General features: G+C 42.5%; 1 protein-coding gene across 2 annotated transcripts in view; it reads left to right on the forward strand.

Moving 5' to 3' along the window:
* The window catches only part of grin3ba (glutamate receptor, ionotropic, N-methyl-D-aspartate 3Ba), a 141,805-nt gene that overhangs the window by 71,902 nt on the left and 52,520 nt on the right, over positions 1–17,383 (forward strand). For both annotated transcript variants that reach the window (XM_037546632.1, XM_037546633.1), the window contains exons 3-4: positions 1,292–1,686; positions 12,719–13,823. In XM_037546632.1, coding sequence (XP_037402529.1) covers positions 1,292–1,686; positions 12,719–13,823 — 1,500 coding nt within the window. The remainder of the gene's footprint in view (positions 1–1,291; positions 1,687–12,718; positions 13,824–17,383) is intronic.

Genomic DNA, 17,383 nt, shown 5'->3' on the forward strand with positions numbered 1-17,383 from the left:
GTACAGTGTGGTGGTTGGTGCATAGTGGTTTGGACAGTGTAGAGGGGGGTGGTTGTAGTGTAGAGGGGGGCGGTTGGTACAGTGTAGAGGGGTGCGGTTGGTACAGTGTGGTGGTTGGTGCATAGTGGTTTGGACAGTGTAGTGTAGAGGGGGGCGGTTGGTATAGTGTAGAGGGGTGCAGTTGGTACAGTGTGGTGGTTGGTGCATAGTGGTTTGGACAGTGTAGAGGGGGGCGGTTGGTACAGTGTAGAGGGGTGCGGTTGGTACAGTGTGGTGGTTGGTGCATAGTGGTTTGGACAGTGTAGAGGGGGTGCTTGGTATAGTGTAGAGGGGGGTGCTTGGTATAGTGTAGAGGGGGGTGCTTGGTATAGTGTAGAGGGGGGTGCTTGGTACAGTGTGGTGGTTGGTGCATTGTGGTGCATAGTGGTTTGGACAGTGTAGAGGGGGGTGGTTGGTATAGTGTAGAGGGGGGCGGTTGGTGTAGTGTAGAGGGTGGTGCTTGGTACAGTGTGGTGGTTGGTGCAGTGTGGTGCATAGTGGTTTGGACAGTGTAGAGGGGGGCGGTTGGTGTAGTGTAGAGGGGGGCGGTTGGTACAGTGTGGTGGTTGGTGCAGTGTGGTGCATAGTGGTTTGGACAGTGTAGAGGGGAGTGGTTGGTATAGTGTAGAGGGGGGTGGTTGGTGTAGTGTAGAGGGTGGTGCTTGGTACAGTGTGGTGGTTGGTGCAGTGTGGTGCATAGTGGTTTGGACAGTGTAGAGGGGGGCGGTTGGTATAGTGTAGTGGGTGGTGGTTGCTATAATGTAGAGGATGGTGGTTGGTATAGTGTAGTGGGTTGTGGTTGGTATAGTGTAGAGGGTGGTGGTTGGCATAATGTAGAGGGTGGTGGTTGGTGTAGAGGGTGGTGGTTTATATTTGACACAGTTATCTTTAAAAGTCGAAAGAGAGGTCAAAGCTTCTGCTTTTCTATCTGCTGCCTACTGCTTTAACTATGCTAACATACTTTAGTCCATGTTTATAGTGAGTCACACGAGTCAGAAACCGCAGAATGAAGTCTATTAGAGACGCCGAGCAGCTCCACATGGTTTGAGGTGTGCAGTTGCCCCATGTTAATAATTGCTCTAATGCTAGCATTAGCCTCGTAGCTCCAGTTTTCAACTAAAGACGTAAACTTTAGATGCCAAACATGTCTGAAAATGGATTGGGTGGGTCATGTTCTTGTTGAATGTTTGGCCTTTAAAGGGTGTAAATTGATTAAATAAAAATAAAGTCCGCACAGTTTTCTTGTTTGTAGGTGACCGAACTCCTCTCCCAGCTCTTGAGCCGGACCCCCTCCGCGCTGGCCTCCAGCATCCTCCTGTTTGGCTCTGACCCAGAGTGCATGGCCACCGTCCTGCGGGGGGCATCCCAGCTCAGCCTGACCCTACACCCCACGCACTGGATCATGGGGTTCCCCCTCAGTCTGGACGCTCTGCACTCTATCGGCTCCCCGCTGGGCCTGCTGGCCTACGGAGAGGTCAACCGCAAACCGCTCAACTTCTACATCCGCGACGCGCTGCAGCTGATCGGCCGAGCCGTGTTTGCCGCCACGGCGATCAGACCCGACCTGGCGCTCATACAGAACGTGGTCAACTGCTTCGATAAGCCCAATAAACATGAGGTTCCCTCCTCTGGACAGTACCTGGCCAGGTAAGCACTCTGATTCAAAGTGGGTTTTCTGCTATGTATACGTCATGGGTTACCTCAGGGGACGACTTGAGATGCCCACGCCTGTATAAGTTGTGAGGTGTTATCCTGTAAGTGAGGTTGAACACTGGCTATTGTGTTAAGAGCAAGGTGACGTGAATTACAGGAGTTCAAATGATACATGATAGTGGGCGCCAGATGGATGAAGTTCCATTTCCGAAGTTGTGCTGGCATTTAACATTCCTCAAGCCACAGTGTCACGTGTGTCCTGGGAACATGTCATTGAAAGCATTACCACCCACAGTAGACAGCACAGTGGCCACACAAGGCTACTTAATGATCGTGACCAACGGCGTCTGGATAGAGTTGTCTATGTGAACAGACAAGTGACATCCACATTCAATGCAGGAGGCCCCACACACGGGTCAATGCAGGGTTCTTTAGCTTCCCTGGAATATGGGAGCAGAAGACCCACCAGAGTGCCTCTTTTAACACCACAACACTGGATACATCACCTCACCTGGGCTCTGAGGTTGCTAACTGGACCCTAGGACTGATCTATCTGATCACATCTAATGTGGTCCAATAAGTCACAGTACCAATCGTTTTGGGCTGATGGTGGGGTTTGTGTGTGGTGCAGACCCAATGAAGCCAGGGACCCCAGTTGTTAACAAGGCACTGTGCAGGATGGTGGTGGTTCCATACTGGTGTCAGGTGTGTTCTCATGGCACTGGTTGGGTCCACTGGTCCACCTGAACACGTCATTGCTACATTTCACTGCTCGGTGACCGTTAATACAGGGTGGCATCGGGCCGAATTGGTTCAATGAGCATTCTGGAGAGTTCACATAAATATAGATATATTTATTATTTATTAATCTTATTTATTGCTCCCAGCTTCTTCTATAACCCTAATTCTACATTTAGATGATGGCATTGGAAAAAATGTTGCCCCTTGCCTCACCAATTAAAGCAGTGCCATGATAAAACTGGGAATGTACTTTTTGTCGTCCTGCTCCAGTTTATTATTCTCCCTGATTCGCTGGAGAGCCTGGAACCGCAGAGCTTCCTAAGTATCAGCCTTCACTCCTAAACCAAGCTGGTTCTCCTGTGTGTATTTACAGTGGGCTGTTAGTCGGTGATCAGACCGTGGAGGGCACTTTCTCTGCGATGTAGTGCCACTGTGCAGCTGTGTCTGGCCGCCCGCTCTGCAGTCTGCATTGTTATTCAAATTCATGAGTATCCAGACCATCAGGGATGAATTAATCTCTAATTGAAAATAATGGTATCCTTTCAATGTACACTGCTTTTCAAAAGTTTGGGATCACTTGTCATAGACGGTATTGTGGAAAGGTCAGACCATTTCATTTCCTGTCAAAACGACATTAAATACAAGCCACTCGTTTATAGCACAAGGAAAAGAGCAGAAATAATTTTTAAGAGAAAATTACAATTAAGTATAACTTTCTCAGTGGTCAGTGAGTCCCTCTTTCCCTTCATTCCAGCTTCCATTCTTTTCAGGAGACTCACTTTCAGCTCCTCAAAGAATCTGCAGACACGTCTCCAAAGCTCAGCCTTAGAAGCTGGTTGATGATTTTCTGAAGTGATCAAACCCATTCAGTGGTGCTGAGGTCTGAACTCTGGGGTGGTCAGTCCATCGTTCAGCTTTGTTTGATGTGTCCGTCTCCTTTTCTCAGTGAGGTTCTTCTTGATCAGCTACACATCCTTTCAGACCCACAGCACTGAGTGGTCTTCTCACAGTGGAAGGATGGACAGAAACACCTGTGGATGTTTGCAGATCTGAAGCAGCTTGATTTTCTCCTCTCTCAAAGATCAAAGCTTTAGGTGCTGTTTATCGGATGGGGGCAGTTTTGGGGTTGACCAGCTCTTCCAGGTGGTTGTTAGGAGACTTTTAATAAGTTTTGAACTTCACTTTGACTTTCTTTTTCTTTATGCAAGTGGATTATCTTGCACCCGGGTTTTCCCAAAAATATCTGAAAAATTAATAACTTGCACTTAATGACTAGTTTGAGTGGAAATGACATAAATAAATAAACAAACGCACAGTACTGTATATAATGGTTATTCACTTATACCTGATGCAGTGTAGGTTGAGATGTTTGAGACATGGTTACAAAACATAGTACCAGATGTTATTGCACAATAAACTGCAATCATTTTAAAGAAATGACTGAATCCTTATTTGATCAGTGAGATTTGCTCATCATGTCCAACGCCTGTGAAAGTTCTCAGATAATGTTATGGGAAAACAAACATAATTGGGTTCCAGTAGGATACACTTTTGATCAACTACATGAAATCTCTGTGTTACATTTTCCCCCTGTTAGGTTTTTCTTGCTTGTTATGCAGTTACTGTGCACAGGCTTTGATTGTTTACAGGCTCTCTAATTGGTCTGAATCTGTCTTTATGATCCATGCAGTTGTTTAGCGTTCTCACAGTTCTGACCATACTCATCATATTCCCAGAACAGAGTACTGTGGTGTAATTTATCCCTATCATATTGCCTGCATCTGTTCATAACCATGTGAAAGATTTTCTCGTTCAGATGGTGAAATGCTATTTCTTAGGAAATGCTGCTATTTGAAAGTGAGTAATGGTTAAAACGCCCATGCCGTCTTGGCAGAATGGAGAGACCAGCCCCCACTGTCACAGGCCACACACTGACCTCTATCTAGCAGGACACGGCTCAGTCTAACTAAAGCCTGCCAAGATCCGCCTCTGGCCTGTTAATGCCAGAATGTCCAGAATGTCAAGCTCTGCTAAATCCTCCTGTCCTTTCCCTCTCAGCCTGAACCACCGCCGTCACAATCATGTCTATATTAGCCGAGGACATTTATGAGGAATTTGTCTGGGTGAAAATGGTGCTTGCATAAATGGACAGTACAGAAAGTAACTGCACAGCAGAAAATGATATCTTGGCAAGTGAGGTCATCTCATATCCAGCAAATATATCTAATATTTTACATTACGAGATGTTATAAGAATGTAATAAGATTCTCCTGAACATTTTTATTTGTTTAAAGTGATTTCATGTAGTAAAATTGGTCTCTGCTCCATTGGCAGATAAAGTGCCGGTTGTGACAGTGTAGTACAGAGATTAGAGTCTTAGAGGGTTTTAGAGTTGTAGATAGTTAATTGATCTTAGAGGGTCTTGGAGGGCTACTGTGGGTTTTAGAGGGTTACATTGGGTCTTAAAGTGATGCAAATAGTCTTAGAGGGTTGTAGATTATCTTAGAGGGTTACAGATGGTATTAGAGGGTTGTAGATGGTCTAAAATGAGTACAGATGGTCTTAGAGGATTGTAAATTATCTTGGAGGGTGTAGATGGTCTTAGAGGGTTGTAGATGGTCTAAAATGAGTACAGATGGTCTTAGAGGGTTACAGATGGTATTAGAGTTGTATATGATCTAAGAGGGTTATAGATGGTCTTAGAGGGAAGTAGATTTTCTTAGATGGTTACATGTGGTCTTGGAGAGTTGTAGACACTTGTGGTGGGTCTTAGAGGGTTACAGATGTATGTAGAGGGTTACAGGAGGTGTGTCATAAGAGTTACATAGGGTCTTTATAGAGTCTTAGACCGGCGGTGAGGATCTGAAGTCCTGGAAGGCCTGATTCCTGGACTTTTTAGACATATTCCTGCTCAGGTATACCCAACTCCTCTGCTAATAACCGAGTTAGGGTCATAGAAGCTATAGTGGTTTATAATGGGTATGACATGGTTATAGAGGGTCTTAGAAAGTCATAGTGGCTGTAGTGGTTTAGTGAGAGTTACAGATGGTTGTGGAGGGGTTTTAGATGGTTACAGATGGTCTTTGATGGTTACAAAGGCTCATAGAGGCTATAGTGGTTTAGAGAGTTGTTACTGTCAATATAGTTGTTACTGATGACTATAAAGGGCCTTAGAGGGTTACAGAAGGTTACAAAGGGTCTAAGAGGGTTACGGAGGGTCATAAAAGCTGCAGAGGTTTATAGAGGGTTACGCTTGGTTTTAGAGGGTCGTAGAAGTACCACAGTGGTTTAGAGAGGATTACAGATGGTTGCAGTGGGGTTTTTGATCATTACAAAGGTCTTAGAGGGTCTTTGAGGGGTATACAGGTTTACAGATGATTATAAAAGGTCTTAGAGGGTTTCAAAGGCTCACAGCTATAGAGGCTAGAGGCTGTAGAGGTTTATAGAAGGTCATAGATGGTTAGAGGATTACTGATAGTTGCAGTGGGGTTTCAGATCATTACAAAGGTCTTGGAGGGTCTTTGAGGGGTATATAGGTTTACAGATAATTATAAAGGGTCTTGGAAGATTTCAAAGGCTCACAGCTATAGAGGCTAGAGGCTGTAGAGGTTTATAGAAGGTCATAGATGGTTGGAGGAATATAAAAGGATGTAGAGGATTATAGAGGTTTACAGAGGGTTACAGAGGTTATAGAGGAGACATTGCACCCGGTAGTAACAAAAGCCTTGAGATACGTTGGTAGTTTCTGCAGGAAAGGCAATTAATGCTGCTGTGCCTCAGGGAAAGGGAGGTTTTACATTTATTATTCAGAGCAATAATCCGCCAGGAATTAACAGATACATAACTGGAATACTTATTTGAGTTGCTGCTCTCGCTCACGTCATGGGGTGGGGACTGTGTGGGAGTTGGCGATCAGCTCACTCTGGCAAATCAGATTTTACCACAGTCTGAGCAAACAGTGAAGTCACCTTCAGATGTCAGATTGAAGCTCTGCTGTTCCTCCTCGTTTTTGTCAGGGTGAATAAAGATTCTGAGAAATGATAATTAATTAATAAATAATAATTAATTCATAAATAAATAAATATACACACTAGGGCGGCACAATGGCGCGGTGGGTAGTGCTGTCGCTTCACAGCAAGGAGGGCCTGGGTTCGATTCCCTGGCCGAGCAACTGGGGTCCTGTCTGTGTGCAGGTTCCTCCGGGTTCTCCGGTTTCCTCCCACAGTCCAAAGACATGCAGTCAGGCCAATTGGACATGTTACACTGCCCCTACGTGTGAGTGATTGTGTCTGTCTGTCTCTTTGCCCTGCGATGGACTGGCGACCTGGGGATTTAAGTGACTTTGAATGGTGGCGTGGTTGTTGGTGCCAGACGGGCTGGTCTGAGTATTTCAGAAACTGCTGATCTACTGGGATTTTCACGCACAACCATCTCTAGGGTTTACAGAGAACGGTCAGAAAAAGAGAAAATATCCAGTGAGCGGTCAGTTGTGTGGATGAAAAATGCCTTGATGTGAGAGGTCAGAGGAGAATGGGCAGGCTGGTTCAATATGATAGAAAGGCAACATTAACTCAAATAACCACTTGTTACAACCAAGGAATCTTGAAGAAGATGGGCTACAGCAGCAGAAGACCACACCAGTGCCACTCCTGTCAGGTAAGTACAGGAAACTGAGACTCCAATTCGCACAGGCTCATGGAAAAATGTTGCATGTTTATGTATGTTTTTATATATATATATATATATATATATATATATATATATAAATAAAAATTAACAATTAACGAATGAAGCAGAGGTCATTGGAGCTTTGTCATTTTTCACTGGATGGATTCCAGAGCCGCTTTAGGGTCTTTAACATTCCCCTCATGCCTATTCTGGGGGGGCTAACTTTTAGGGCCTTGTGTTTTGAAATTTCAAAGGAAAAATCTTTTGCGCATTTAGGAGAGATAATTGCTCGGAGCGATGATGACGATGCACGGGCAGTTTGGATCAGATGAAGTCAATATTTAATCTCACAGCAGCTGAAAAACCCCGACTCTGCACATTATGAAGTTATTCCAGCAATGGAAGTGTCCAGTTCTCACAGCAGACGGGGAGATATTCTCCATTTTATGGGTTTATATGATGAAAAGCATTGCATTTTGCTACATTTCTCCTCCAGTGCAGTCTGTTCACACTGAGGCGACTAAAACTGCAGGTCAGAAGGTGAAATTAATGCTCCTGACTGTGGAAGTGGTGGTAGAGAGCACGCATGGGGTTTATAACCTCGCTTAACCCTGCCTCTCTCTTTCTCTCACACACGGGCAAAATGAGGGGTGTTCATTGCTGCATCCTGACCCAGACAGCACCCACCTTACCCAGCATGCCCTGCTGATTTATGGATGAGAACCAATCACCAGCTATAAAGAGCAGCTAGGATGGGCTTGCATGTGGAATGGTAATGTCATATATATGCAGAGCAGCACACATCTGTGGCCTTGAGAACGATAGACACGCCTCATAAGATTTCATCATACAGCACTTTAATATTGCACTTTACACGGCCATTTTATTGGAAACCTCTGTACTGTAACTTGCTGGAGTTCAACTAGAGACTGTAGCGTATGTCGATGCATGTTTCTTAGTCATCCTCTAGTCTTTCATCAAAGGTCAGTTTCTGCATATTTTTTAGAAGAAGAATAGAAGGAGAAGGAGAATAGTCCACCACCTAAATTAAGATCTCCAACAGCGGTCCTGTGGTCACAAAAACTGACCAGTGATGAAAGGGTTTGAGTGGAGGGGCAGCAACAGATGGACTACAGTGTGTAAACCTGTAAATCTACATAGTGGAGCTATAAGGGTGGGTGTTTCTAATAAAGTGGCCAGTTAGTGGAAGCACAAGATGGGTGTATCTAATAAAGTGGCCAGTTAGTGGAAACAGTGTAGGTGTTTCCAATAAAGTGGCCAGTTAGTGAAAGCACAAGATGGGTGTATCTAATAAAGTGGCCAGTTAATGGAAACAGTGTAGGTGTTTCTAATAAAGTGGCCAGTTAGTGGAAGCACAAGGTCGGTGTTTCCAATAAAGTGGCCAGTTAGTGGAAACAGCGTAAGTGTTTCTAATAAAGTGGCCAGCTAGTGGAAGCACAGTGTGTAGGTGTTTCTAATAAAGTGGCCAGTTAGTGGAAGCACAGTGTGTAGGTGTTTCTAATAGAGAAGGCCACTCCTTATAGTCTCTTTGTTAGTCTGGAGTAGGTGATGAATACGTTTCTGCCGTCTTTCACTCAGTTCTTCCATAATGTGCTGATAAATAAACCCGTGTTTTGAATTCTGCCGTGCTCAGTCATCTTGTCAATAATGTGTCTAATATTGAGGCAATGTGACCAAACAACAAATTGAAAGCCATTATCTGCAAGAAATGACAACTGTGCTTCCCCATCTGTATGGATTTTCTCCAGTGGAGCGGCGAGGGACGGTGATAGAAGGCTTGTGTCTTCGTTTTTCTCACTCAGAATGAGGTTAAAGTTTATCATGCATTTCTGAAAACAGGATGGTGACCTTCGCTGGCCTGCTCCGCTAAGCTTCGGCATTTCCTCGCTGTCATTAGGGAAGCTTGTCTGTTCGAAATGGCAAATTTTATAAGATTTAATGTTTGTGCACTGAGATTTCAGCCCAAGTGCTTTTCTCTATGTCATTTATTACAATATTCACACAATGTAAAGAACAACTGCCGTTGTCAGAGGGTGTAAAGTAGATAAATAAACCCCCAAATAAAGTAATTCTTTTGACAGCTATGATTCGTTACTCACAGACAGGTTCTTCTCTCGCCATAGCGCCGCTCAGGCTGCTGGGCTTTGCTTGATCTCACCAGTAAAGCATTTAATAAACTCTCCCAGAACGCCGGCTGCAATTAAAATGCTACATATCTCTACGACCACGCAACACAAATTCTGCAGAGCAGCTCCTGCAGAGATGTTTATCCTGTGACATGTTTAATGTGATTACACAGAACTGTTCATTTATTTATTTTTAGGTGGAGGTGTCAGTTGCAGATCAAACAAGATGCTAAAAGAACATTAAAGCATTATCTAATGCTACATCTAATCGCATCAGCGGTGTATGGTTGATTACCGCAGATAATGTCTGTGTGTTTCCCTGTTTTTTTGGGTTTTTTTTAGAAAAGAACCAAAAATATTTGACATAGAGATCATAGAATTTTAATAGAAGTCAATGTGCAGTTCATGAATAGACACAGAATGCAAGACTATATAATGAAAACTTGAAATTACAGCTGCGGTACATTTACAATACAGGTGTAGCGTATGGAGAGGAATTCAAACCAAACCGTAAGTGTGGCAGTCGTGGGCTGGAGGTTAGGGAACTGGCCCTGTGACCGGGAGGTTGCCGGTTCGATCCCCAGGACTGACCGTCCATGACTGAGGTGTCCTTGAGCAAGACGCCTAACCCCCAGAAAACCCCCGGCAAGTGTGCTCACTGCCCCCTAGTGTGTGTGTTCACTAGTGTGTATGTGGTGTTTCACTTCACGGATGGGTTAAATGCGGAGGTGGAATTTCCCCGGTTGTGGGATCAAAAAAGTATCACTTACTTACTTAAAACAGTCAATACAGGGGAAAACATGTAATACAATGCATATATGATACCACTGTCCAATAGCGACACACGGGGCAAACCCTTTATTTCACTTTACTTGACCTCTTCTCTGAAAAACAACGCATCAGGATTTGCATTTTAGAAATGAAATGTATCAGAATTTCATACACTCTGCTTTAAAATGTAAGGAAGGCACAGCTTATACTGCTTTCCACATTGTGTACACTGCAAAAAATATCTTCTTAAATTTAGCCAATAAATCTAATATCCCTCATTATGAGGCTGCTGTAAGAACATTCTAAGATTATTCCACCTGTTTCTGTACATTTTAACTAGTTTTAAGTGATTTTATCTGCTGAAAGTGTCTGATTCCACTGGCAGATTAGTTCACTTGTTTGGAGAAACAATGAAGATAACTTTGCTCATTTCTAGAAATAATGATTAAAACAAGGAACATGATCTGCCAAAGAAATCAGACACTTTTCTAAGATAAAACTGCTTAAAAACAAGTAAAAATGTAGTTCAATAATCTCACAATGTTCTTACAGTAGTCTCATAATAACAAATATTAAACATATTGGCTACAGTTAAGATGTTTATACTTGCCAAGATATAATGTTTTTGCAATGCAGTGCTTTACACAGATTTCTCTCACTGAAGTGCAATTATAACGGTGAAAATGTGAAATGCAGTGCACACACAACATTACTTTTCCACAGGCGACATGCCGAATACCTGCCAAAACCCCCAATGCACAGTTCGCACCTGTTTTTTGGGACTTCAAATGTATTTTGCTCATTGAAAGGCAGTTAAAACAGGTAACAGTAACATGCGGAAAATGTGCCGGAACGAAAGGTTAAACCTATATTGATTTCACTGTGCTGTGCAGTGGAAAGCAGTATATTTGTGCTTTTAATGACATTTTAGAGTGGATTGTGTTCAGTTCTGACACATTCAGCATTTCATTAAAATGCAAATCCTCATGCATTGTCCAGTAAAGAAGTCAAGCGGAGTGAAAACAGTGTAATAGAGGGTTTGTTTTCCATTTTGGCTGATGTTTTGCTCGTCACTGTGTAGCAATAATGCAGTGAGCACTTTGTTATTCATGATTTTCCACTGTAGTCATTGCTTTTCAATCTCCATAGTAACGATGAGACAAACTGGGAGAAAGTCTTAATGAAGTTTTATCCACCCTTACAGCACTGAAGCAGTACAGTCACAGTAAACAAGCAGCTTTCATCAGGCTGCAACTAGTGGCATTTCGCTGCTGTCAGATGAAAAACATTGTATCTACATTTTTATGATTTTTCAGTTTTTAACATAATTTGAAAATGCCTGCTGTCCTTCACGTTGTATGTACATTTTATGATGAATGGACTAAAAGAAACGGCCCAAAATGTCTTGGAAAGACGTCTGGTTCCATTGACTTACATTAAAAGTAAAGTATGTTTTTTCCTTCTCCTGTAAAGTCACCGTTTTGGAGATACAAGATTTTGATCAGACAGCAGCGCCACAAAAAATTTTATATAAAAAAAAAAATGTATGTCTCGTCTGTCTATCCAGGGTTATTTACCGTACTTTTGAGTTTTTATCGGTTTTCCATGTTGAAAATGAATGTTATTAATGATTAAATAGCCATCCAGGTTATAACCTATAACATCTCATGCATCTTGTCCCAGACGCACACCCAAGTCATCACTTGTCCCAGTCTACCCTTCGATATTCACCCGTCAAATAAATCATCTTCTGCCCTTTCTTGTGTGCAGATCCAGTGAAATCAATTGTTTGATGTTACGCTATTCGACATAATCACATGATGAGCTATCGTTGATTTTACTGGCTGTTGCATGAAAGGTGCTTTACAAATTTCAGGCAGAGTTTCGAATGAGTTCCAGGATGCTTTGCCTTAGACAACTCAAGTGCAATTTAGTTTCATGTAGGTTTCAAGCAACCAAAGTTACGTGAAGGTTTTATTATGTAATGCCAGCTTAAGGTTGTTTGGCATCCATCATGATCAGACTACAACTTGTTCCTTCTGGAAAACAGCAAAGAAAAAATGATAGATTTTTTTACTTTTAAAAACGCCTTTAACAGAGAATTTCTGTTAGGGGTTGATATTTGGTGGTCATTTAGTAGGGCAATGTCCCACCAATCATCATCATCATCATCATCATCATCATGCCCCACTAAAGTGAAACTGAACTCCTTGCAAGCTTATTATGTGGTTGGTGTAGTGTAGTGGTTAACACCTCTGCCTTCTACGTTGTAGGCTAGGGTTTGATCCCCCACCTGGGTAAGCACCCTACATTATACCAATAAGAGTCCTTGGGCAAGATTCCTAACACTACCTTCACCTACTTGTGTAAAATGATCAAATTATAAGTCGCTCTGGATAAGAGCGTCAGCCAAATGCCATAAATGTATTATTATTTTAGTAATATTTGTTGTCCAGTAACCCGAGTAGATCTAATATGTCATTAGTTGGTGATTTGCTGCAAATCTGGTCAGTTCTCTCCAGAACATGTGGCACCTTTTGGACATAATAATGAGGTTTCATCTCTCTCTCTCTCTCTCTCTCTCTCTCTCTCTCTCTCTCTCTCTCTCTCTCTCTCTCTCTCTCTCTCTCTCTCTCTCTCTCTCTCTCTCTACCTCTCTCTCTCTACCTCTCTCTACCTCTCTCTACCTCTCTCTACAGATTCCTGTCCAATACGTCATTTGATGGTCTAACAGGTCAAATTCAGGTTCAGCATTATCGCTCCAGGGTCCTAACCACCCAGCGCTTCCACATATGGAGCCTGCAGAGGGATGCTATGGGTCAACCAAGTTGGGTGACCGTGGCTGGCTTTCAGGCTGGCCACCTGGAAGTGGAAGAACAGGGCCTTTGGCCTGGAGTGACCCAGCGCGTGTCAGATGAAAGCCCGGGAATCCATCCTGGAGGGCGCTGGCAGCCTGGACTTCCGGTGGCTGGCAGCAGACTTCGTGTTGTGACCTTAGTGGAGCATCCGTTTGTTTTTACAAGAGAAGTGGATGATGATGGTCAATGTCCGGCTGGCCAGCTGTGCTTGGACCCTCATACCAACAGCTCGGATGTTCTAAACCACCTTTTTAGGGAGCTGGAACAAGCGAATAGCAGCAGCAGCAGCAACTTCATCCCCTCTGAGATCCGCAAATGCTGCTACGGCTACTGTATAGACCTTCTGGAGAAGCTAGCGGAGGACATGCAGTTTGAGTTTGACCTCTATATCGTGGGTGACGGTAAATATGGAGCGTGGAAAGGGGGCAGATGGACAGGCCTGGTGGGGGACTTGCTCAGCGGAGCGGCCGACATGGCCGTCACAAGCTTCAGCATCAACTCGGCACGTAGCAAAGTCATCGACTTCACCAGCCCTTTCTTCTCCACCAGCCTGGGCATTCTGGTGCGAAGTAAAGACACAGCCGCCCCAATTGGGGCCTTCATGTGGCCTCTGCACTGGTCGATGTGGGTTGGGATCTTTGTGGCGCTTCATATAACAGCTCTTTTCCTCACGCTGTACGAGTGGAATAGTCCCTTTGGCATGACGCCGCATGGACGAAACCGCGTCCGGGTCTTTTCCTACTCATCTGCGCTTAACCTCTGTTACGCCATCCTGTTTGGCAGGACGGTGGCCAGCAAAACGCCGAAGTGCTGGACAGGACGCTTTCTGATGAACCTCTGGGCTATTTTCTGTCTACTGGTCCTGTCCAGCTACACAGCTAACTTGGCAGCGGTCATGGTGGGAGAAAAAACCTTCGAAGAGGTTTCAGGGATTCACGATGCCAAGGTAAGATTTTTCACTTGATCTGTCTTCAGGCGCATCTTAAAAACCTTCAGAAGCCAGTAGTTTTACTATTGTTTACTTTTGTTCTGCTGTTTACTTGTGCTTTGCTGTTGTTTACTTGTGCCTTGCTGTTGTTTATTTGTGCTTTGATACTGTTTACATTTGTTCTGCTATTGTTTACTTGTGCTTTGCTATTGTTTACTTTTGTTCTGCTATTTACTTGTGCTTTGCTATGGTTTACTTGCGCCTTGCTGTTGTTTATTTGCGCTTTGATATTGTTTACTTTTGTTCTGCTATTGTTTACCTGGGCTTTGATATTGTTTACTTTTGTTCTGCTATTTACTTGTGCCTTGCTGTTGTTTATTTGTGCTTTGATACTGTTTACATTTGTTCTGCTATTGTTTACTTGTGCTTTGCTATGGTTTACTTTTTTGCTTTTCCATGGTTTACTTTTGTTCTGCTTTTGTTTACTTGTGCTGTTCTGCTGTTGTTTACTTGGGCTTTGCTATTGTTTACTTGGGCTTTGCTATTGTTTACTTGGGCTTTGCTGTTGTTTATTTGTGCTTTGATACTGTTTACACTTGTTCTGCTATTGTTTACTTGTGCTTTGCTTTTGTTTACTTTTGTTCTGCTTTTGTTTACTTTTGTTCTGCTGCTGTTTACTTTTGTTCTGCTGCTGTTTACTTGTGCTGTTCTGCTGTTGTTTACTTGTGCTTTGATACTGTTTACATTTGTTCTGCTGTTGTTTACTTGTGCTTTGCTATGGTTTACTTTTTTGCTTTTCCATGGTTTACTTTTGTTCTGCTTTTGTTTACTTGTGCTGTTCTGCTGTTGTTTACTTGGGCTTTGCTATTGTTTACTTGGGCTTTGCTATTGTTTACTTGTGCCTTGCTGTTGTTTATTTGTGCTTTGATACTGTTTACACTTGTTCTGCTATTGTTTACTTGTGCTTTGCTTTTGTTTACTTTTGTTCTGCTGCTGTTTACTTTTGTTCTGCTGCTGTTTACTTTTGTTCTGCTGCTGTTTACTTGTGCTGTTCTGCTGTTGTTTACTTGTGCTTTGATACTGTTTACATTTGTTCTGCTGTTGTTTACTTGTGCTTTGATACTGTTTACATTTGTTCTGCTGTTGTTTACTTTTGCTTTACTATTGTTTACTTTTGTTCTGCTTTTTTTTAAACTTTTGTTCTGCTATTGTTCTACTATTGTTTACTTGTGCTTTGCTATTTTTTACTTTTTTGCAATTGTTTACTTGGGCTTTGCTATTGTTCACTTGTTGTTGTTTACTTTTTCTATTTACTTTTTTCTTTGTTATTTTTTACTTGTGCTTTCCTATTGTTTGCTTCTGCCTTGCTATTGTTTGCTTGTGCCTTGCTATTGTTTGCTTGTGCCTTGCTATTGTTTGCTTGTGCCTTGCTATTGTTTGCTTGTGCCTTGCTATTGTTTGCTTGTGCCTTGCTATTGTTTGCTTGTGCCTTGCTATTGCTTGCTTGTGCCTTGCTATTGTTCGCTTGTGCTTTGCTATTGTTTACCTTTTCTATTTACTTTTTTCTTTTGTTATTGTTTACTTTTGTTCTGCTGTTGTTTATTTTTGTTCTGCTGTTGTTTACTTGGGCTTTGCTATTGTTCACTTGTTGTTTTTGCTGTTGTTTTTGCCGTTGTATACTTGCCTATTTACTTTTGCTATTGTTCACTTGTGCTTTGCTATTGTTTGCTTTTTTGCAATTGTTTACTTTTGGGCTTTGCTATTGTTTACTTGTGCGTTGTTGTTGTTGTTGTTGTTGTTGTTGTTGTTGTTGTTGTTGTTGTTGTTGTTGTTGTTGTTGTTGTTGTTGTTGTTGTTGTTGTTGTTGTTGTTGTTGTTGTTGTTGTTTGCTTGGGCTTTGCTATTGTGTGCTTGTGCCTTGCTCTTGCTGTTTTGCTGTAGTTTACTTGCTGTTTTGCTGTAGTTTGCTTTTCTTGTGCCTTGCTGTTGTTTACTTTTGTTCTGCTATAATTTTCTTGTGCTTTGCTATCATTTAAATGTTTTGCCATCCTTTGCTTATGTTTCACTACAGTTTCTTTGTTTTTGTTTACATGTGTTTTGTCATTAACTATACATTTTGCTTACTGGCATTTTGCTGTGTTTTGCTATAATTTTTGTTTTTTCCATCATTTATGTGTGCTTTGCTGTTTAAATGTGTCTTTCTGTTGTTGTGTTTTACTGTTGTTTACGTTTGCTGCTGTATGCAGTGTTGTGTATAGTTATGAAACGATAGCAGACACTGAATGAGCTAAATAACTAGCATTACCAATCCCTGCGTTCAAATGTTGATTTAACACATGAGGTAATCAGTAACCTAATCTTTTGTTCCTGTAATTGCACCACATTACCATCTCATTATGCCACACCGTTAGAGGCGAGTGATTTGCGTTAGCAGCCTGTTAATTAGTGCACATTAGTTTTTAGTTATATTAGCCTCATAGTACCAGTCTTAAAAGTAATGAAGCCAACTTCAGACACCTAACGTGCCTCTGCTGATGAAGTCCATTTGAAGTAAAGGCGAAATTCTGAGCCAGTTCCTTTAGGAGGAGCCGTCACACCCACTGTTGTGATTAGTTTCTGCGTTTGAATCTTCTTGATTTATTTGTCTTTCATATCTATTTTTTGCAGAGAGAGCAAATCTGTTTTAAAAAAAAAAAAAAAAAAGATGAAATCTGACGGGCCTGGTATAACACTGATATACTGAAGAGCCTCTGTCTGATTTATGTGTGCATTTTGATTAGTTTTGATTCTTCTTCTGGGAAAGAGATCTGGATACAGTGTAATTTCACAGAAGAACTGAGTGCAGTTTAACGGATGTCAGAAAAAATGGCCTGACAGAGAGCAATACATTCTGCCTCGCTGCCTCTCTGGTCGTTTGATTTGAATGAGCTGGTTCTTGGAACATGTCTGATTCCACTTTAGACTCTCTGGTCACTATCAGAAACCCATCTGTTGCAGCTCCACCTGGCTGCTGAACAGTTACCGACTGCAACTCACCTGTGCAGTTTGTGTTGTCCATCCTCTAGTCCTTCATCAGTGGTCAGTTTCTGAACACAGAGCCAGGCATTTTTGGGCATTTTTGGGAGGTGGTCCACTCTCAGCCTAGCAGTGACAATGACAAGTGATACACTCATATCAGCACCTCACACACTACTATCTCAGCGTCACTGCTGTGGTGAGAACGGACCACCACCCACACAACGTTGGGACAACAACGGCCATGTGGTCAGAAACTGACCAATGATATATGGAGTAGATGGGCTGATTCACTGCACCACAGCAGGAGTACAGTCTGAAATGAACATCTATATAGAGGAGCTATAAGAGGTGTTTCTAATAAAGTGGCCGGTAAATAAAAGTACAAGGCAGGTGTTTCTAATGACGTGGCCAGTTAGTGGAAGTACAAGGTGGGTGTTTCTAATAAAATGGCCAGTTAACGGAAGTACAAGGTGGGTGTTTCTAATAAAGTGGCCAGTTAACGGAAGTACAAGGTGGTTGTTTCTAATAAAATGGCCAGTGGGTGGATGTACAGTAAGTGG

This window comes from Pygocentrus nattereri, chromosome 17, assembly GCF_015220715.1.
Source record: "Pygocentrus nattereri isolate fPygNat1 chromosome 17, fPygNat1.pri, whole genome shotgun sequence".
NCBI lineage: Eukaryota > Metazoa > Chordata > Actinopteri > Characiformes > Serrasalmidae > Pygocentrus > Pygocentrus nattereri.